Source organism: Boleophthalmus pectinirostris, unplaced genomic scaffold, assembly GCF_026225935.1.
Source record: "Boleophthalmus pectinirostris isolate CB_2022bp ecotype Guang Dong unplaced genomic scaffold, ASM2622593v1 HiC_scaffold_21, whole genome shotgun sequence".
NCBI classification, from domain to species: Eukaryota; Metazoa; Chordata; class Actinopteri; order Gobiiformes; family Gobiidae; genus Boleophthalmus; species Boleophthalmus pectinirostris.
Genome location: NW_026571175.1, coordinates 20659377 through 20682232, shown reverse-complemented (window position 1 = coordinate 20682232; position 22856 = coordinate 20659377). Strand labels below are relative to the sequence as shown.

Here is a 22856-nt window from a genome sequence, read left to right as displayed (position 1 = left end):
AAACATAATAAAAATATTTACTGTGTACTGACCTGTCTGTGTTTGAGAAAGTCCAGGGCGATCTGTACATTTTGTAGTTTGTGGAAACGCATTCTGCCTTTCTCCCTCGGCTGAAAAAGGACAATAAAATAAAAGTGTTACATTAGCGACAAAAATCTCTTAACTTCAAATTAAACGAACAAGACAACCCCATGACTGAGGAGCAGGTGTACAAGACCATGCCCACTTTATACATGACTACTTCTACTGCATCTAGTGAACATATATGTGCAGTCATGGTGTAAATTTATAAATTGCAAATGAAATAGCAGCACATTTTAAAAACTAAAGTTAAAACTGTGCATTAAGTGGAAGGAGTTCACATTACTCAAAGTACTGTTGATATTTTTTCTAACAGGCATGTTGAAACATCCAGGCAGACATACATGTAATGATGGATGTAACATGCACTGGATTCATGGATCTTATGCATTATTTAAAAACTATTATCAATCCCAATACTAACTCACATGAAAATGTTTCATTATTTTTACATTTTACAGTATATTTTTAAAGCAGTTGGTAGAGCTTATAAACAGATAAACAACTGTTGTTGTGGCTTTGGGCAGTATATTTAAGGTTAAGGTACACTTTATCCCTCCCTACAGGGACATTTGTCCTCTGCATTTGACCCATTCTTCAATACTGCTAGCACATCTCCTCAGGAGCAACGGGCACAGCAGTACCCGGGGACCCATCTTTGATTTTGCTGCTAGACTTAGTCAGGACTACATTAGCTGGAGATTATGCATATTTACTGCACAATTCAGGGAGAACATGCACACAGAAAAGTCTGGGTGTCCTGGGAATCGAACCCTGTGAAGCGTGAGTGCTAGCCACTCACCAAAGTGCCACCAAAGTGGCAGCCTCGTCAGTCTACCCCAGGGCAGCTGTGGCTACAATAGTATCTTACCTCCACCGAGTTTGAAGTGAAAGAATAATGCACACATTTTTCTTGTAACATTCAAACAATATTAAATGTAGTGCTGTTTAGTTAAAATGACACCTTATATAAAGCTTATATAAAAATGAATGACACTGAGTGGGAGAGAGGCGAGTCAGTGAGGTACATGCAGTTCTTGGCAGCAGCCATCGGAGGGCGCCACACATGCCACGCCCACCGCTCGATCGCCACTCACCAACCGCAAGCTCCTCACAACGTCACGCTCCCGGGGCTACCATGGCAACGAGCGCAAAGAAAGGTCAAAGGGTAGAGGGCAGAGGTGAGAGGGGTCAGCAAACAGGAAGAAGAGAAAGAAACAAAACCAGCGCTCAAACCAGTCAGTGAAGTTTACGATGGAAGAAGAGGATGCAAATTAGTGAAAAGTTAGACAAAACGCACAGTAAGGGTTAAAAATCAAAGGGTGCAACAGCTTCAATGTAAACCACATGCACTAGTAAATTATTACAAACATAAAACATAGGTTAAATGAGCAGGTTACTGTTATTGAAGAAAGATGTAGATCTGTCTACCCCTAAATAACAAGGCTATTTACGATGCAGTTTGTAAATTTTAAAGGGAAATTCGTCTGAAAATGTCCAAACATCTGCATCTCAAATCTTACCATGATGAAGACTCAGTTGTGAGTTGAAACCATAGACTGTATTAATAAATAGACATAGTTAACCTGCTAGCTGCCATGTTCTAAATAGGAAGCGTTCATGGGTGCTCTTCCTGCTCCATCGAATCTGGCTCCAATTGACTTTACACTGAAATATTGTCACCCCTCTCTCGGTTACTCATAGTCATATTAACCCGCTCTATATGATCGTTGTGTTTTTATTTTGCTATTTTGTCAGTAAATAAATTCCTATAAGGAACTCAGCACCAAATTTGCTTTGATGAGCTTCATTTAACTGGTGCCAAACGCTACGGATGATGTCACGCTCCCTTAGTAATTTTCTTTATACAGTCTATGATTTGGACTACTTTTGGTTTACAGAAAAACAACAAAAGAGTGAAATTTTCCTCACCAGTGTCTCTCCGGAGAGCACCTCCAGCAGAGAGATAAGGTTGTGCCCATCTCGGAGGTCTTCATACAGGTCTGTGATGTGTCTCTGGGACTAAAGACAAAAAAATATAAGACAGATTTTTAGTCACAAATGGTGGTTATAATAAAAATCATTTAAAGGCAACCACAACAGCGCATTGGGCATTTTCAAGTTGGTTCCAATAAATTGATTTCAGCTACATTTGAACTTTTTTTGTAATACTTAATAATTAATAAGAAAAACATTACATGGTTATCAGAAGGATCAAAAGCATCATCATGTTGCTTTGACACAGTAGTGCTAACTTTGATAACTACTAACAATTTGCAGTTTAGTAAGATTTAGCATAAAATTAAAGGTACACAGCGTAACTTTTCTGGTGCAGGGTTCTCCACCTGCTTGTCTCTATGGAAATGCCACAGAATGGCTTTAAATGTTTCTATTTTGCATCTCTACAACTCCATGTGTTTTTACTGTCTCAGAAATATGTATATTCATAGTGAGCTGGGTCACCTCTCCACAGATCTGACCTTTAACTTGGCCTGTTGGGAGAACCAACTTGTCTCCATGGAGTTAATACTATACTGTGGAACACACTGAGTAAAGCAAAAACAACTTCATGGACACAAGCAGGTGGCGCACCCCTGATCAGAAAGTTACACAGTGCATCTTTAAGAAAAGATGATTTAAAAATCAACAGTTTATTTGATTATCTTGGGGTTAAGAATCACAATTGTAATCTCCAAAATACTGTAGATAAATGACTTATATTGTAGCAAGAAGCAGCATAGATAAAATTCTCAAACTTCAGCAACTCAAATGTTATGACTGCACAAAGTGAACAAAATAACTAGACAAAAATAATTAGAGGAACATGGTGATGGACAAAGAAATTAGATAAAAAGGAGGGAAGGGTGAAAGATTTAGGAGAAATCTTTAACTATTATTTTGGGGGACATGCAAAAATATGTCCAAAAACTCCACTCCATGGTCCAGGCTGCACCTACCTCAGCTTTCCAGTGCTGACAGAGGAAAAGACAGAGAGAGAGAAAGGGAGGAGAAGATGGAAGAAGACAAGAGCGCATGAGAAAAAACACAAAACTGAGAGGGTTTATGAGAAAATAGAATGAGGACAATGATGTGTAATTTGACCCAACAGTTTAACAAAATTATACTATAAGTCTTTTCAATAAATTTTATAAAGATATAACTATAACATCAGCAATTCAAAAGTACTGTCCATTTGACTAAACCAGGCTTAAACAAGGACCAATCAAGGACTAAACCAGGACTAAATGAGATCTCGACCAGGCCTCAACCAGGACTACACCTAGACTAACCCAGATCCAGCCAAGGACCAAACATGGACTAAACCAAGAACAATAAAGGCCTAAATCAGGCATAACCAAGATTTAAAACAGGACAAAATCAGGTTAAGTTTAATGAGGTGAAACCCTAACCAAATACTAAACCTAGGAGTAAACCAAGGACTAAATCAGGACTAAACCAGGTCTCAAGCAGGTCTAATCAAGGACTAAATCAGGACTAAATGAGATCCAACCAAGGACCAAACCAGGACTAAACCAGGTATAATAAGGGACTAAACCAGGCCTGACCAAGATTTTAAACAGGACAAAACCAGGTTTAACCAAAGCCTAAACCTAGGACTAAACCAAGCCTAACCATGGACTTAAATGGGACTAAACCAAGACTAACCTAAAACTAAACCAGGACTAATATTGGAGATGCAAATTCATGTAGAAAGTGCACTGTGGCTATTAATAAACTTGCCGAATAGTACATGGCCTGTGGAGTCTTATGATCCTGTTTTGGGGCTTTGGTCCAAAAATCACAGAGTTCCAGAACCAGAGCACCAACCCACATGAGACCCACACCAGGACATTGGACCAGAGTCTGAGGAAAGTCCGAACCAAGAAACTGAACACAAAGTCTGAGCACTAATCTGTATAAACTTAATGATTTGACTTCAATGTAGCTTTGTCTAATGAGATTCAGTTTATGGAAAAATAATGTGAAGCTGCTCCACAAAACAAAACATACAATCTATGTTTTATTACATTTAATTGCAGCAATCATTATTACATTTTATTTTATTTAAAAGTCAGTTTATTGTTTGAAAACTAATTTGAACTGTTACCAGTTATTATTATGCACACACCAGCACAATACTCTAAAAATATAAAGGCAAGCTGAAACCAATTAAAGATAGATGGTAGATAGTGAAGATAATTAAAGGGCCCATATTACACTATTTTCTGTTCTATGTTATAATGTTGTTTCCTCATCACAAACATACTGTACCTAGAGTATTTTGTTTCATTCATATATGTTAAATACACAAATCCTGCATATTTACTCTGCATTCTTCTTTCAAACAGAAAACACTATTTTTCCACCTTATGATGCCATGGTGCTCCTCTGTGTTTTTAAACTCCATACACCTTCACTAGGATGTTTCAGCACTGGAATTGCCAATCTCTACTGAACTCAAAGTAAAAGGAGCTGTTAACTTGAAAACTACCACTTCATGACAACATAAGGTGGAACAGAGCTTTTTGAGCTTTGGAGATGTAGCCTGACTAATAATGCAAAGTTACTACTATTGTGTGAATGAAACAAAACACAACTCTAGGTATGTTTTTTAGAAGAAGGTAAAGACATTATAACATGGCTTAAAGCTCACAAGTTAATTTTGCATAGTGTAGAAATTACAGTTACTTTATGTAACTATAGTTCTATGAGTGTGTGTGAGCCCACCTTTAACATAAAAATGAGTTGTATTAGTTTAAGACAATACTTGTTATCTTATAATACAATACAATACAAGACACATTACATTGCATTACTACCATATGTCCCTCAGGATCCTATAACCTCTTTAGTGTAAACTACATTTAACATTAACACAAAGTAGCAAAGTTCAGATTTCTCTCGCGTCTGGGGAGCAGATGTTAAACCTGTCCATAGCAGAACCACTTTTATTTTTATTTTTTGGACGATTTAAACTGTCTGCAGGTGATCATGACTCACACCAAACGTCGGCATTTCTGTTTTCTATCACATCTTTGGTCTTTTCCAAATAGTTTTACGCAAAAAAAAAAAAAAAAAAAAAAAAAAAAGCTATGTTTTTCCAGGTAAGAACTCCCTGTCAGAAACTTTTGTATCCCAGAGAGAAATTAGAACAGACTGTTATTGGAATTATACAAGGACATCTGGAGCCCTTCTGTTCAATGATGTAAACATAAACCAGAGAAGAGATGTAAGCTATAGTTTTGTTTTGTAAACGAATTATTGTAAAATTAACAAATTTGAATGAAAACTGTCAGTCATCACAACAGGTTATTTATCCACTTCAATTTTAAAGGTGCACTATGTAACTTCTAAGGGGGAGGTTCTGCTTGCTTGTCTCCATGGAGATGTTTTTTTCCGGGAATGCTCCACAGTAGGACATTAAATATATCTCTCTTACTTTTGCTCAATTACCGGCTCAAAAATACCTTAAAACACATGAATTGTTACCATGTACAGGCTGACTTCTCCATAGATCTAACCAAAGAGGACTAAAACATGTCTCTATTGTAGTTGCAAAGTTTATTTCCATACTGTGGAATAAGGACCATAATATCTCCATGGAGACAAACAGAAAAAGTACACAGTGCACCTTTAACAAAGACACTGCTTCTAAAGTTTTGGTTTGGTCATTTAGTCTATGATATAAAAATGGGAGCGTACATATATGTTCTGGTTTGATAACGCTTTGAAGTTTACGTCTTAGTTTAGTTCTGTTCTAGTCCAGGTTTAGTTCCAGGTTTCATCTCAATCTTACCTTTATCAGATGTTTGTTGACCCATTTTGTAAATGTCTTTTTCTGAACTCTGTCCCGCTCATCTGAAAAACACAAAGAAAATTGAAACTTTTAATAACATGGATTTTAAATTACTGATGCTTTCAGGTTTCATACAAATAAAGCATACACTGATTGAATAGTACCCTCATGTAAATGTGGTCTAACTGTTTTATAATTGATACTATTGACTACAGACCTCACATGTTTACAGCCCATGTGCCAGATTACAATATATGAAATTGTAATGTTTACCAATTTCAGTGGTAAAGTTCACCATTGATTACACTACTTGGTAGGGATGCACTGATCCAGAGTTTTCAGTTCCGATACCGATTCCGACACTATAGTTTTAAATATCTCTTAGCAGTACAGAGACTGAAAACTGCATTTATTTCTTAAAACAAAAATAAAAAAAACTCATACAACTGTGTTAAGTAGTTGTTAATTATCCTTTAAGTAACTATAGAACAGCAAGTAAAATTTAAAACATTATGAAACTTTTTGAAAGGACTACAACCAGCAATTTTTTAATACATCAATTTAAATGTTTGAACAGGATGAATCAAAATTCAGAATATATGATATACAATCCACCAAATCTTTCACTATTAGAACCAACATGGGATATCAGTACTGGATCTGTCCATCTCTACTGCACGGTTAAGTTTGCATTTTTGTTTGCACTGTTACACTTCTCATAAAAAACAACTTATTGAGCTTACATACAACCCACAGTAAAATACCCTTTATGTTTCTGTAACTGCAAATAAAAAATAAAACAAAAAATAAATCAAAATGAAAACACTTCTGCTCCTGACATGTCCCACCTCGTCCTTTTATTTCTGGAGTTTTGGGTTTGGTTCAGCAGTGAATCAGGCAGGAGGCATGCTGCATACCACAGTGAACCCATGCGGGACGCGGACTGTGTGGAGTCAATGTGGCGTGAACAGATAATTATCAGGAGGGGATAGTTTTACAGTACAGGTGGGTGAAAGTCAGTCAAAACAAGGAGAATATTACATAAATGTACCTGATGTAAACAATGGGAAGTGTATGTAAAAAGGCAAACTTGACCATCAATATTTTTAACAACGCACACAACATTACGCTTTACTACAAAACCCTCCCCTTTTTACATTTTTTTTTACTAATATAACATTATGGGTGTACTAAGAAGGTCTCATTCACGCATGTTTGAGTAATCCTCTATTATTAGTTTGTCTACATCTCCAAAGCTGAAAATGCTCTGTTCCACCTTGTGATGTCATGAAGATAGTTTGGACGATCACAGCTCCTTTTACTTTTTGTTCAGTAGAGATCGGCAATTCCAGGGCTGAAATTATCCAAATGATTCTAATGAAGGTGTATGCAAGCACTTTAAAAATACAGTGGAACACTTCCTGTATTACCATATGACATCATAAGGTGGGACAGAGTGTTTTATGTCTGACAGAAAAACTCCTAAATATGCAAGATGTGTGTGTTAAATAGGTGTGAACGACACAAAACACAACTCTAGGTATGTTTTTGATGAGGAAACAATAGTGAAACATAGATCAGAAAATAGTATAATATGGATCCTTTAAAGTCTTTACCCTGATCCCAGATAAAAATCAAGAAGGATGGGTCAAAGGCAAAGGACACATGATCAAAATAGGACAAAAAAGTGCACAGCCGTCCTTAACTTTGATTCATATGATTACATAGATCCCATTCACATGACAAAAAAAGAAATAAAAATCTGTTTTCTTGTGTTCAAAATTTCAGTTGTTCAGCTTTCCTAAATCTGCCACTAATATAGAAAAAAATACACTATATAGATCTATATTATGAACCAAAGTCTTGTATTTTTTCTTGTATTTATATGAAATCTGAATGAATACCAGACAGTAGAGCAACATGACGGCGTTGTAAAGTGGTCATTCCCACAGATAGGCTTAATTTCTCCGACTCTGAGCAGATTTAAAATAGAAGAGTCCGGTGGCGTTTCAAGGCATTACAACATTTCACTGTGATTCACCGACTTGTGACTCAATCAAAGACTTTTATAAGAGAATGATGAAAAAGGGGGGATCTGTTGAGATTAATTCATCCTGATTTTTATCCTGATTTATCATTATTTTGGTTTGTTTATTAATTTATCCTGATTTTTGGTTAGTTTATTTATTAGTGTAACATGTCTTTCTAATTGCCATGTTGTAAGAATTTCATTATCTTTATTCAATTTTAATCTGCCAATGAAAACTGTTTTAGATTTTTTCTTAGACATTTTCTTTTTCTTAAAGATGTACTATGTAAGTTTTCTAGTAGAGGGTCCACTACCTGCTTGTGTTCATGGAGATGTTACTGTTTTGTATGAAATGTTTCACAACGTGAACTTCAAGGATTTCTTGAGCATTACAAACATGCTTCATGATGCGTTAAATGCCATACTGTGGAACATTCCAGACAAAGCTATAATATATGGAGACAAACAGCTGGTGCACACGCCATCGGGGGAAGGTTAAGATGAGATAAACATAAACCTTTGTTTGTCTCACAATGAGGAAATTACAGAGTTGCGTAGAGTTAAGTAGGTGGAACCAAAAGTTTTACTCAAGTAAGAGGATTGTTACTTAAAAATGTATGTAATTAAAAAAAACAAAAAACAAAAAAACTGTAATTCTATCTAAACATTGCAATATTTCTACTGAATTTAATGACCAATTAAAATAAAATGTATTATGACAAATATTCAAAATTCAAGCCGTTTTACCTACTAAAACAAATAACAGAAAACCCATCTAAGTGACATGATAGATTGTAATGTTTTTTCTCTAACACAGGACCAGCTTGTTCTTAAAGAGGCATCAGGGTCAGACAGTGCTGCACTTAACATTCCTAAACTTCAACCTGTGAAAACTGGGATTGGAAAAGCAAACGAGAGTGGCGAGAAATAATGTGTTTCTAAATCGTGGAGGATTTTTGTAGCCCCCAGCCCAGAACAGAAACTTGAAGACTCTAAATTCTTGCTTTCATCTGTGAAGCCAAGACTCTGTTAATATGAGACGCAAGATATTTGATCTATTCACAGACTTGCATTGTGCGAAAAAAAGAAAAAGAAAACTACTTTGTGATATTGAGACATACACTGGCATAGCCTGAAGAAGTAGCTTAAAGATGCACTATATAACTTTTTGGTTGGGGGTCACCGGCTTGTTTCTATGGATATGTCATTGCTCTGCCTGGAATGTTCCACAATATGATGTTAAACAGCTCTACCTTACATTTATAAAATACAGGTGGTTTTATTACTCGAAAAGTAGATAGAAGATAGAAAGATTTAATGCCATACTGTGTAGCTGTAATAATATCTCTATAAAGAAAAATATTTGACAGAAGCTCCACCAGAAAAAGTTACACAATTCACCTTTAAGACTACCATTTGCTGTGGTAAATAATATCTGATAAGTTTACAAAAGCTTATTGGTAAAATGACTGAATTAAGACAGGGAATAGGGTGTGACATTTCTCATTCAGACAAGAAAAATTTCCTCCAAGGATTTTTTTCTTAAAATTATCTCGTTTCGCCCCAAAATGGGTGTCAGTTGCACTAACCAATAAAAACCGTAAATCTCATGACATAGTAAGAGGAGGGGCTTGCTAGATTTGATGGGAGGAAGACCACCACCACAATACTACAACGTAAACATCAGAATTTCAAATTTACAAATATGGAGAACTGTTCAAATGCATCAGGTAAAAGTATTTAAATGTATTTAGTATTTTTTGCATACCTTTTCTATGCGCAGAAGCCCGTAACATGGCTTGATATTGCATCTCATCTATGAAGACCACATCGCTGCCCATGCTGTCTGTGGAGTAGTTCCTGAATCTTGGATCCATTTTGGTGAAATTAACCACAAAACTAAACAAAAACGTGACTTCTTAGCAGCAACGTTGGCTACTGTGTGTCTGTATCTCTACAATGAAGTTCCTGTTGTTGGTGGGAGTGTTCAATCCACTCTGCTTTCCTACATTCACCAAGCTATGAGTTTTTTTCTTCTTCTGCTGCTCTTGCAAAATACCTACCCTGGGGCAGCTCTGTCTGAGCTGTCATCAATCACACTGGAGTCAAATAATATAAGAAGGAACTACCTCCTCAACCTTACCCACCCAAACCACACCCAATGGGACAGGAGGAACCCCTTTCTACAGCACAGTCCACATCTATATGTAAGAATGACAGAGAAAACAGCTGGAAATGAGCAATAAAGAGCACAGCCCTGGTATGGTGCAAGTCACTGCCTGTTTGACATAACTCCAGACACAGGAAATATTTGAAAATCTACCAATACAAAACAGACATGGATTTATAATCTGTCAGAAACTAATCCAATATTAAATCTATTCAACTTGTTAAAGGTGCAATATGTAACTTTTTGATTGGGGGTCTGTCATCGGTTTGTTTCTATGGATATGTCATTGCTCTGCCTGGAATGCTCTACAGAATGACTTAAATGGCTCTACCTTACATTCATTCAATTGCAGGTGGTTTTATAGCTCAGGAATATTTAGAAAAACAGGCGTGCTGACAGTGAGTGGGGTTGCCTCTCTGCAGATCTAACCTGTAACTTGGTCCGGTTTGGTCTCCATGAAGACAGAACAGTTTAATGCCATACCGTGAAACAGAGTCAGACTGGAAAAGGACTGGGCCATACACCATGCACCTTTAATTGTCAAATTTGTATATAAATAGAGAACTTTTTGTTAATCCAATTAGTCAAACCTGTTTCTAATTTATACTTTTGAAAGGAGACTAATTTTAGATAAGTCATGAATTTTACATCATTGGCACATTCAATGACTCTGAGGTAAGTTTATTTTATATATAGACAGAACACAACGCCAGACATGCATAGACTCAACAAAGAAGAGAGAGACAGAAGGGAAAAAATGCTTACCACTATAACAAAAGCTTATGATTTTCTAGAGTTTACCTAAAGAGAAAAAAATATATAAAATACAAAACAACTACTGAAACTTTTACAAACTTTTATGATTTCAAATGTAAATGTCCCACACATGTACCAGACATTATTTGTGTTTGGGGGGGGGGGATTTTAAAGTGCTATCTAAATGTTACATACCTGGAGTTGTGTTTTGTTTCATTCACACAGACTCTGCATATTTAGGCTGAGTTCTTCTCTCAAAAAGAAAACACTCTCTTCCAACAACAACAACACACCTTTGGGCATGTTTTCGATGAGGTAAGCACATTATAACATGAGTAAAAGCTCACAAGAGTCAGTGTTGTGTAATATAGGACCTTAAAAAAGTAGGGAAGTATCTTGGTTTTTGTTACCGTCATGTAAACCCATATTGACTGACCACTAATTTGACATAAAGCTGTCTCTTTCTGAGCTGCTCTGTCAGAAGTGGACCAGTGAAGTCTGTCTCAACTCAGAGCTTTCAGTCTGAAGAGTGTGGTCGGGCGTGGGATCACTGGAGATACCACACAGAAAACCACTGTCAATGAGTCCTCTGTTCAAATACACTGGAAAAATACATCTTCTGCCATTTCTCCTTCACGCTACAATCAAGACCCACCACCATATGAATGCAATTACAACTGGCACAGTCGCTTTGGCTTCCATAAGAAAAGAGAGAGCAGAGAAGCTATAGCCAAAAGAGTTTTATTCAGAAATATATTAAAAGAAATTATGGGAGGAAATTTGGATATAAAACATATGGTTATATTGTGAGAGAGAAGAAAAGAAAATGGAAATGCAGTTTTTCCTATACACAAATATTAGCTGTGTGGGCTCTGCTTCTCTCTGTCAAAGTATTTATTTACTGGCAAAACTAAATGGAATAAAATGAAGGAAGGTGTATAAACAGTATATGCTTTGCCCAGTTGTTCTTTTACTTTTCAAAACAAAAATATTAAGACAATATATTCTAAGTATGACCAGATATAAGCCTGGATTTTATCAGGTTTCCAGGACTAAAAGGAGAATAAATGGTGGATATGGCAGTTCTAAACCATCTGACCTTGCAGCATTAGGATTCGTTCGCTTGACGGTAAGCAGGTATTTTTTTTATTTAACCAATCACTGCTGTTTGGTCGTGACATATGTAATGTGCCAAATTCTGCAGGAAGAAGGGCAATAATGTCTTTCCCCTTGATAAAATTCACCAAACATTCTCTTTGTTACAGCTTTAAATCCTCGATCTCGAGAATCGTTGCCAACACGGAATTTATGGCTTCATACAACTTCCGGGTTTCTTGCAGACCGTCTAGTGTATTCCGATTCCTGACCTAGTCGCAGGAGAGAAATGAAATTGAGTGGAGGCACTATATGGTGCAAGCCTGGCTGGTTCTAAATAACCAAAAGGTCAAAACAGACTTTTACACACTGGCTTGCAGAAATTGGTCCTCTGACAGCTTTTTCTTGATTTGATTTTCTATTTTTCTACTGTTCATTTTTTATTTGTTTTCTATGCGTTATTTTTATTCAGTATGTTTATTTAAACTGTGCCTACTCTGTGCACTTTGGAGACTTTCTATTGGTAAAACATGCTATACAAATAAAGTTGGAATGGAAAGGAGGATAAAACCAATTATAGATTTGTCTCAAAACTCAAACTGCAGAGGGTGCTGTGTACCAAAGGCAGTCTGTGCACCACAATTTGAGAAGCCCTGCCTTAGACTTTAGCATTTACAACAACTGGATAATGTGGAGTAGCTAAAAGTACTGTTAGAAACATCTCAAGACAAAAAGCATGAATGCAAGAATTACAGACTCTATTCACTCTCTTCACTATGGGATAAATAGACAACAGATAAGTTCCTTTCTCTTCTGGTCCGAGTTCAAAAACAAAGAAACGTCTGTGGCTCTTTCCAGACAAATGCTTATCTGTGAACATGGGCTGAAGATAAAAGGGTGATTGTTATGTTTGAGTCTTTGGATCACTGAAACATGCAAAACCGCTCAAGTGTCCAAGATGTCCAACACAAATAGTTTCTGCACTGCCAAAAAGGAATATCTCTTGACTTTTTAAATTTAGGATATTTAGATTATAATCAATGTAAAAAACTATCGACTATGGATGTAACAATATCCAAATGTCCGGGTATGATAGTTTCACGATATACATGTCATGGTATGATATTTATTGCAATATTTTGTGGAGGCTAACAAAATTGTGAATATGCTTTTCCTCTTAAAATGCCTTGATAAAACTTAATCCAAAGAACTAAGATTTAAAAGTGCTTCGAACAGTTATTTCTTCATACAGTTTGCACCAAAACGGAGCAAAGGATCATGGTCGATGTAGTTCCCTCTGTTTTTTAGCTCTTGCTGCACCATACTAATAAATTTAAGCAAAGAAATTTGTGATTCCATATATTGTGACGGCCCATGATATTACTGAGAGACTTTTGACGATACAATATCATGATATTTTGCTTATTGTTACACCCCTACTATCGATATTAAAAAAATCACAGGACAGAAATTAATGTTTCCTGAATAGCGTTATGCTATTTATTAAGATCTTAAGCTGTATCAGAACATATATAAGACCGCATAGACTAGTATAGAAACTTGGATCACTATGCAACCTACCTGGACGACAGAGGGATTACAAAGATATAAGACCAACTTGTAATATAAAAGAAAGTACTGCGATTTAACTTTCCTGGTGGCTGCTTGTCCTATAGAGATGTTATTGTTTTTATTAGGGTCTCCAACCTGTATCTCTGCATCCCCTTCCATATTATTTATAGGTATTGTGTTAAATAAATACATTTTGATTAATTAATTACCATTGTAAATCTTCATTTTGAGACCTATTTGGTGCATAAATTAATGCATAATGGTTTATGTTTTATAAGCATCTAACTGTTCCCCATCTAAGGATTTCTGTGGCTCTTATATATATACTTAAGGTACAGGACTACATTCATACCATACTTCATACAACTGTACGGCAACTCATCCTTATGTAACAGATAACCCTATGTCCTGTCAATCATTATTTCATCTTTGCACTGTTTTTTTTTTCCTTTATGACCTTCTTTATAGCTGAGATATATATATGTATTACTGTATTTCAGTTGATTTTATTTTTACTTGTACATTTACTTGTACATACATTTATATAATTATGCCAGTTGACATCAGTCTCTTGTTATTTTTGCTACTTATTTTGAATGTATTATCACCATTTATATTTTTTTCTCTACGTTATTATAATATATTGTGATGTGTGAGCTACTGTGTCCAAATAACTTCCCTTGTGGTTCAATAAAGTTTGTCTAAGTATAAGTTTGTTCCATTTCTTGCAACTGCTAAAATGAATCACTCTCTGGAATTTTTGTTTTGCAGTAAAGCATTGAAATTATTTGTTTTTACCCATAAAAAAACATGTATTCTTATAGAGACAGGTTCCCCCGCCCACAGATCTGACCTGTAACCTGGCCTTGTGGCATCACTTGTACGTCTCCATAGAGAATAATGATGATAAGTTTAATGTCATACTGTGAAACATTTGAGGCAAAGCAATAATGCAGCCATGGAGCCTGCAGATCCTCCACTAGAAAAATTACATAATTCAGCTTTAAACAAAGAAAGTGCTCAATACGGTTCACTTTTGATTTACTGCTGTCTTTCTACTCAGGTGTTCAAACTTGTACTTTTCAGGCCAGTCTGACACAGGTCCATAAAGTAAAGACGTGTTTGAGATGCCTGAGAAAGGAGGGGACCAGTCAGGGCAAGAATAATTCAGGTATTAATCCACCGTAGACCAGACCAGATCCTTTGAGTCCTGTTTCAACAAGTGCGTCCAAGAGATTGACACTTCTCAAGATCTTTTTGAATGTTCTTTTAATGCACTCTTACACATGGTTGCACGCCTTATTTATTTACTAAGCATGGTTGGAGCTGACGTAACCGAGGTGAAAATATTTGGGCCAGTTGTATTTGTCTTTGTTATTCCTTTATTTGTAGGGCTCAGTCTTTACACTTTCTTTGTTTTAATATCGCAATTGCAAGTTCATATTTTCCTAATGGTAAATTGCCCATACGAAATATTCAAATACGTTGAATTTAGAAAGTATGTATATGTCTTTTTTTGTTTTTTTTGTCTTTTTGGTGACATCTAGTGTTAAATGTGGAGAATGCAACATCACCAAGTAAAATCTGTAAAATTAAATAAAGGTTTTCAAAATGCAATTCAGAAAATGCATTGAGATGTTTTACCATTTACCTGGAATGTTCCACAGTACGACATTAAATTTACCTATCTCCATGGAGACAATTAGACGCTGCCAGGCCACGTTTTGAGTGAGACTTGTGAAGGATGGGTCCCTTTAATGTTTTTCGAGGTATTTATGAGTAATAAAAAATACCTGTAATTGAATAAATATATGATAACAGTTTAATGCCATACTGTGGAAGATTCTGGGCAAAGCAATAAAATCTCTATGGAGACAAGTGAACCCTCAACCAAAAAGGTTACACAGTGCCGCATCCTTCAAATCCTCCCTCCATAACATACCAAAAGAGTTTATCTACTCATCCCTGGGGCTTGCCCTGTATTTTACGATGACAGTTCTGTCGTGAGAAGTATTTCACTGCGGGACATTCCAGTTCAGGGCGCGCCCACCCTCCTCTGCAGCAGGGGAAGCCGCCTCTCACCCCGACCCACCACGACCTGTCCTGCCCCTGTGCCTCTGAGCAAGTCACAACAAGACAAGAAACTGCACATTCTGGGCATATTAAAACCTACGACTTGTACAATATCCTGGACTCATTTGAATGTTTTATATTTGGTATTATAGTTATAGTAATGTACACCAGTAAAAGTAATTAAGCAGAAAACTGGTAAAGAAAGAAAGAACATTTTGTCACTTTAAGCCAATTTTGCAAAGTTTATGTGTATGCTTTTGTATAGTGAATGGGGGACAGAAGTTCAGCAATAGCAGCTGTTTACATGAGTATTGTAATAAGTATATTTTAATGCAAACTAGTTGAAAACTGATAAGATATAAAAATTTTTGTTGCCCAAAGTCAATTTGCAAAAAATTACGTGTATCTTTCTGTAGTAGTAAATGGTGATAATAGTTTTGTATTTAACATATCATCTTCCACCTCTGCTGTAGGTTTGTGTTCAAACAAAAGTCGGTGAAAGACGAGAACAGGACGCCCCAGGACACGAGAAGACAGAGAGAGAGAGAGGGAGAGAGAGAGAGCGAGAGAAAGAAAGATGAAGAGATAACAACCAGGTGCAGCTGTAGTACAAAAGGACACATGGCGCAAAGCTGAGAAAATAAATACAGTCCATTGTCTTTATAGCTATCATCAACATATCAAGAAAACTTTTGCTCTCTCTGACACATGCGTTTTACTGAGAAAGTGGTGATTCAAATGGACCAAAACCAAGTCTAAACTCTGCAATAGGCTTGTCAAAAGTACTGAAAAACAGATACTAATCAAGACTAAAACTAGTATCAAAACAAGATACTCACTGGAGCAAGTATCGATACTAAAAAAGTAACATTCACATGACAGAAATGGACCTTTTCTGAAGCTTTAGAATGATCTTGAGCTGTATCAACTATAAGAGCCACTATTAAACCTACCTGGACAACTAAGGGATTACACAGATATAAGGCCACATAGTAATATAAAAGAAAGTACTACGATGTAATGATGAAAATGATACTGTGTAGGCTGAATAAAGTGTTTTTTTTTTTTAAAATTCGTTATTATTACAGTGCAGTGGTATCGGAATCGACTCTATTCCTCTGTATTCAAATCAAGTTTGAAATTTTAGCACCATGACAAGATTACTCTGCAATACCTGCTTCTTTTCATGGAGATGATATTGCTTTGTGTGAGATGTTCCACAGTATCAAGTTGCAAGTTTTGTATGTTTAAAAATGTTATCCATCCGTTGTATTTGTTGCTACTTTCAAAATAGTTCAAAACCAGGCATAATTAAAACCTATGACTAAATAACAGACCTTAGTCCACAGAGATAAACAATAAATTATCATTATCATGTCAAAATATCTTTTTTTCTTGTTAATGTTAATAATTACGCAGACGTCTTCAGCCAAATGTTGTTAATCACAGCCAATTAGCTCCACATGCTGTTTTCAGTTCTGCGGTTAAGAAAATATGACGTCTGGATAATTACAGTCTTTAAGATCTACCAATGTGGCCAAAAACGCAAAAAGCATCTGTATTTACAATGTCTCCCCCTAGAGTCCAAATGAGCGTACTGCAACTGAGAACAAAAGCCAGGTGTTTTGCATGACAGGTGTAAAGGGAGTAGTAGTTGGCTGTAATCCGAAGCCGGGGTAGAACTAGGAAAAGGATAGCAAAGTCCAAAGTCAATATGGCCGACCCAGTGTTGATACTTGGGAGAGTTATTGAGGGAAGCTATGGCAACGCAGTAAAAACACACAGAAGTCACAAGTCAAGCAAAACCCTGAAGAGAGAAATAAGGGAAAAATGTAACCCAAAGCTACTGCAATGTCAAAGAGCAACTGCGTGGGGAATACTATAGTAAGTGAATTCAAAACAGTCTGACACTGAAGTTTTGTTAAAGCAATAAGGCCCTATTAAGTTGTACAGGGGTTTAGCACAATATAGTACATGAAAACAAACAAACATGGAACTAGAGTGAACAGCCTAATAAAAAGTACAGGGTAATAAAAAGTACATAAAAAAGGGTTAAACTAAAACAATATAGAGGACATAACAAAGTAACCATTTTAGTAAAGACTGAATTGAAAACATTATTTGTAAAACACATAATTTCTATGAGTATTAAAAGTGATTAAATTATGTCAGTATCATCAGGGAATCTTAGAAGTTTTGTCTATAAAATATGGAGCAATTTAAGTTTGCATATAGTCAAATGAGTCAGACTTAACAATATTAGATTACATGATAGCTGTACATTTCTTTCTGCCTAAGATAAAGTAACTAAGTAAGTTAAAGGTAACTAATCACGCTGTAACATATTACTCATTTCCACTTGAATGAATATGAATGAAACAATAAAATAAATCCTGGGATCTCAGACCTGTTTGTGGTTTTGGAGCTGTTGCTTTAACATGTTACTGGCCCCAAGCCACACTACAATCACTCACCATTTATGTTTGTGTGTCATTCAAGATTTAACTGTGAATGGAGCTGTAACAAGAGAAGCAATTCACACAAGCAAATATGAAACTTTATACTAATTTAGACAAAGTGCTTTTAAAGGTGCCATGTGCAACTTTTCTGATGGAGAATCTGCTACCTGCTCGTCTGTCACAGTGGAGACAGGCAGGTTACCGCACTACACTACATTAAAGGTCAGATCTGTGGAGAGTCGCCCGTATTCACAGAAGGAATTATTGTATTCTTTAGCAATAGAAACACCCATAATAAATAAATGCCAGATGGAAATGTTTAATGCCATACCAAGTAACATTCCAAGCAATAATGGAGACAGGAAAGTGTCAGACCCTCCATCAGAAAAGTTACCTGGTGCACCTTTAAATAACTGTCAAAATAAAAGCCTATAATTTAATAAAGAATCTTAAAGGTGCACTATGTAACTTTCTTGATGAAGGGTCCACATCATGTTTGTTTCCCTGGAGATCTTATTGCCGTTAAATGTTCCACAGTACATAACGATCTTCATTGAGACAAGCAAGTGATAACCCCAGGCTAAGTAACTGATGAATACATGCAAGATATACATTTAAAGCCATACTTTGCAACATTCCAGGCAATCCAATGGCATGTTCATGGAGACAAGCAGGTGGCACTGTCAGACCCCCCATGTTAAGTTACATATTGCACATGTGTTTCTCTTTTCAATAAAACCATGAAGAAGAAGGCAAAAGACATGTGGTTTTGATTTTCCATAATTAAGACAACAGGTCGAAAGAAGTAAAGCAGTTATAACATTATTGTTAGTCTGCGTCTTGGTCTAGTTTTATTGTATGTATCAACACGCGTTAAGTGGCACTTACTAAAATAGCTTACACTTGTTGTATACATTCGCCTCGTGCTGTGGGCGGCGGCAAGTAAAAGTTAACGCCACTATTCAACCCCCTGGCCGCCCCTCCTTTGCTGGACCTCCCACTCCTGACCGCGCGCGCACGCACTAGACAGTTGCCATCGCCGCTTACCTGCGCAACACATTCGGCCGTACAGATGAGCACCCACTTCGCCACAGCTCATCTCGTGGATGTAGTTGGTCCGGCGGTACACGATTCCGCACCACACCGGCTCGACAGCCCGCGGAGCCTCGTCCACCTCGGCCATGGTCCCGTTGTGTTTTCGCGGTGCGTAAAAGCAAAACCGCTCTGGACCGTCTCAAAAACGCCCCCACACTTTGCTGGTTTTCCCCTTCGCGAATTACTCCAACTTTCCAAACTCTCTCCCCTCTCCTCTCAGTGGCACATGCGGAGGAGCAGAAAAAACACAGGGTCGTCTCGGATTGCAGGCAGTTTGCCACAAGCCCAGCCCACTTTTGTTTTGTGTACCAAAAAGTGCTCCATCCTACACTCGCGCGCCTTCGTGCGTAAATCCTAAATTAAAGCCATTACGGCGCTCGCTTGAAGAGGAACGTCCCTGGCAACTTGTCGCATGCACTCGGCTACACCAGTCTTACTTTTAGCCCACAAAGATTACATAACAGCGCGCGAGCCCGGAGAGCAGAGCGGGAACTGGCCTGACTTGAAAACCCATTATGAGAGCCTTACGTTTCTTTCCATTATAACTTTTGGGTGTAACTTTTCACAGAAGAGAGTAGGACTGCGCCTTTTGCTTTGCGAGGTCTCACCCGCGCTGTAAATCATATCCTCTGCACATCCCCAACAGCTGTGGGTCATAAATAACTAGAACAGAGCCGCCTGTCTTCTCTTTTTACGTAGAGCTGAGAAATACTTTACGAGCAGGTATTGGCCTATTTTCAAAAATGTCACGTCTTAAAAATCCCAACGTGACTATAAAGATTTTAGGAGATGGCACAAACAGAGCGCCAGGGGCTGTTCCAAAAGTACAAAATAAATACACACTAAACATGCACAAACAATAGAGAAGGGAAAGTCGTTATCTCAGGTCCGGTTTTATAAGGTGCAAGGTATTGTTACAACACAATGGCACTTAACTGTACTATAACGATGTTCTATTCTGCTTATTTAGACAAACAAAATAAAGATATAATGCAGTATTTTGAATTTTTTGTACAAAAAATACTCAATAATAATCAGAAATGTTTTGCACTATTAGTCTACACATCTAATCAACAAAATCTGGTTTCAATTACAATATTCTGCAAGCAACAAACCATAATACAATACCACTGATATTTTGATGTCTTAGAGGTGCATAGTTTAACTTTTCTGGTGGAGGGTCCATGCCTTGAATGTTCCACAGTATGACATTAAATAGACTTACCTTACATTTATTCATTACACATGGTTTTATAGCTCTAAAATAACTAAAAAAAAAAAACAACAACAAAAAAACAAATCAAAACAGGCATTCTGACTGTGACTCTCCACAGATCTGACCTGCAACTTGATCTGGTCTGGCCTCCATGAAGATAGAAAGGTTTAATACCATACTGTGAAACATTCCAGACAACACAATAACATTTCCATGGGAAAACCCATTTGATGGACCCTTCACCAGAAAAGTTACACAATGCGCCTTTAAGTCTATACAAACAAAAAGTAAGAAAAAACACGTGCTGCAAATATTGTCTGAACATGACAACTCCCCTCTCAGTAATTATGTTGCTATAAAGTAATACTATAATAAACAAGTAGAAACCCTTGACTGTCCTAGCTGATTCATAATTTCTTGGGTTAGTCCCTGGCCCATATCCTCCCCTTACATCAAGTCTAACGCAATGTGCTGCAATCTCACTGGCAGATCTCCCCTCATGTAACCTCCTGTAGTGATATAAGGAACTGTAATAAAAAGGACTACAGTGCTCTGGGGCCTCATGTTCATAAAATCTATTTCTGAATGTTTTTCCATAGCTAATGTCTTAATTCGGTCAATGTGTCCGGAAAAATGCAGGATCATTCTAGGACAACAGAATAAGCTTGATTGTAATTTTTGCATTGCACATTACCAAAATATCACTACAAGAATACTTTTACTACTACAACTGGTACTTCTACTACTTTTAGTTGTACCTAATAATACATTTTCACTACTAGTACTATTCTACTATACTAGGTCAGTCATTCCCGAAGTCTGCTGTGCCATGGCCCCCTTACCAAAGTGAAAATCACACAGGGGTCCTTTAATAATATTTTACACTAAACATAAAAAAAAACAAACGTAATATTTTCTTTTCACATTTATATGTTCAAGCAACACATTCAGGTGAACTTAGAACTAATATAAAGACATACAACAAATATCTCATGTAAGGTTGATTTAAAACTCAATTTTCTGTTGCCTTGACCCCACCTTGAGAACCACTCAACTAGGTAATAATATTACTCATAAACAAGGCACTGCATGTTCAAAACAAGGTAATACTTCAACTATAACCAACCAGTGGTGGAAGGTAACGAAGTACAAAAGTAAATAGTACAATACTTAAGTAAAATTTTTAGGCATCTGGACTTTACTTAAATACATTTTACAGTGGAATTTTTACTTTTACTACACAGCATTTGAGAGCAGGTATCTGTACTTTATAATTTATACTTCTTTATGGTTTGAGACCTGCTGAAAAAGCTCAGACTTATTTTTAGCACATTTAATTTGAGTTAACGTCACAACTTTGAGCAAACCAAATACAGAAAAACTTAAAATCAGCTAAATCTTTTAAAATAACTTCTTTTGATACTTTAATTATTCTAAATACATTTTTAAACAGGTACTTCAATAGTTTTACTTGAGTAGATTTTTTAATGTGATACCTTTACTTTTACTCGAGTAATTTTTTGCCCCTGTATCTGTACATTTACTTAAGTAATAAAGTTGAATACTTCATCTACCACTGCATGCAACTTTGCAAACATGACTAAAAATATTGCTGGACTTTTCATATGGATTCAAACCTTGTGATATTTCTGTCTCTCAAAAACATTTACTTCAAAACAACTCCTTACTGCTTTGGTGTACCATATGACACACGCCACAGGCCAAAATACTGCTGAGGTTTACCAGTAATGTGTGTCTGTTTATGGTGGAGCATGTGGGGACACAGTGGGCGGGCATTGTTCTTCACTCTTGGCACTTGCACTAATGTTTCTACTACTCACTCATCCTGTCTGTCCTTCTCAAAGTCTTCAATTACTAATTACTTCTTCTGCTTGATAGACTCATTTTAACACAATGTCCTGGTTTTGTTCTGGGTTAGACCAAGGATCCTGGTTAAGAGGTCTAGGTCTACTCCAGGACTATTGGGTGTTTCATCTCTTTTAGGTTTTGGTTTAGTCCTGATTTAGATCCTCACGCTAAAAACTGCTCAATTAAATCCTAAGTTAGACTTGGTTGAGAACTAGTTAAGAACTAGATAAGCCCTTATTAAGTCCTTGGTTTAGTCCTGGTTTAGACCTTGAAATCAAGTACCAGTCTGTAGTTTTTATGATTCTCTAATTTTGACTCAATTTGGTGGGATTACAATTGACAACTATTGTAAATATAGATTATTGCTTTACACCAATCAATAAACAAATTGAAGAAAATATAAAAACTTTGAAAAGAAGATTTTTTTTTTTTTACTACAAAAAGTAAAGAGTTCTTGCAATTTTCTATGGAGAATTCTGTCCAAAAGTTCGGCACAATTCACACAACGAACTCATTTTTTCTGAGACTAAATTTGATTTCAACAAAATAAAGGTGTTTTCTTATATTTGTATTTGTCAGTAAATAATTTCTGTGTAAATTAGAGACGTTTTTCTGGGTTACAGTTATAAATTCCCGAGTGTAAT

The 22856-nt window shown here is 36.6% G+C and overlaps 1 protein-coding gene across 1 annotated transcript in view; it reads right to left on the bottom strand.

The window, feature by feature from the left end:
• Window positions 1-19371, bottom strand: part of LOC110167177 (plectin-like) — a 39457-nt gene extending 20086 nt beyond the window's left edge. The window contains exons 1-4 of the mRNA XM_055157624.1: window positions 19080-19371; window positions 5879-5940; window positions 2014-2103; window positions 33-110 (exon numbers count right to left, since the gene is read on the bottom strand). Of these exons, the coding sequence (XP_055013599.1) occupies window positions 33-110; window positions 2014-2103; window positions 5879-5940; window positions 19080-19215 (366 nt within the window). The 5' untranslated portion in view covers window positions 19216-19371. The remainder of the gene's footprint in view (window positions 1-32; window positions 111-2013; window positions 2104-5878; window positions 5941-19079) is intronic.
• Window positions 19372-22856: the final 3485 nt, after the last annotated feature.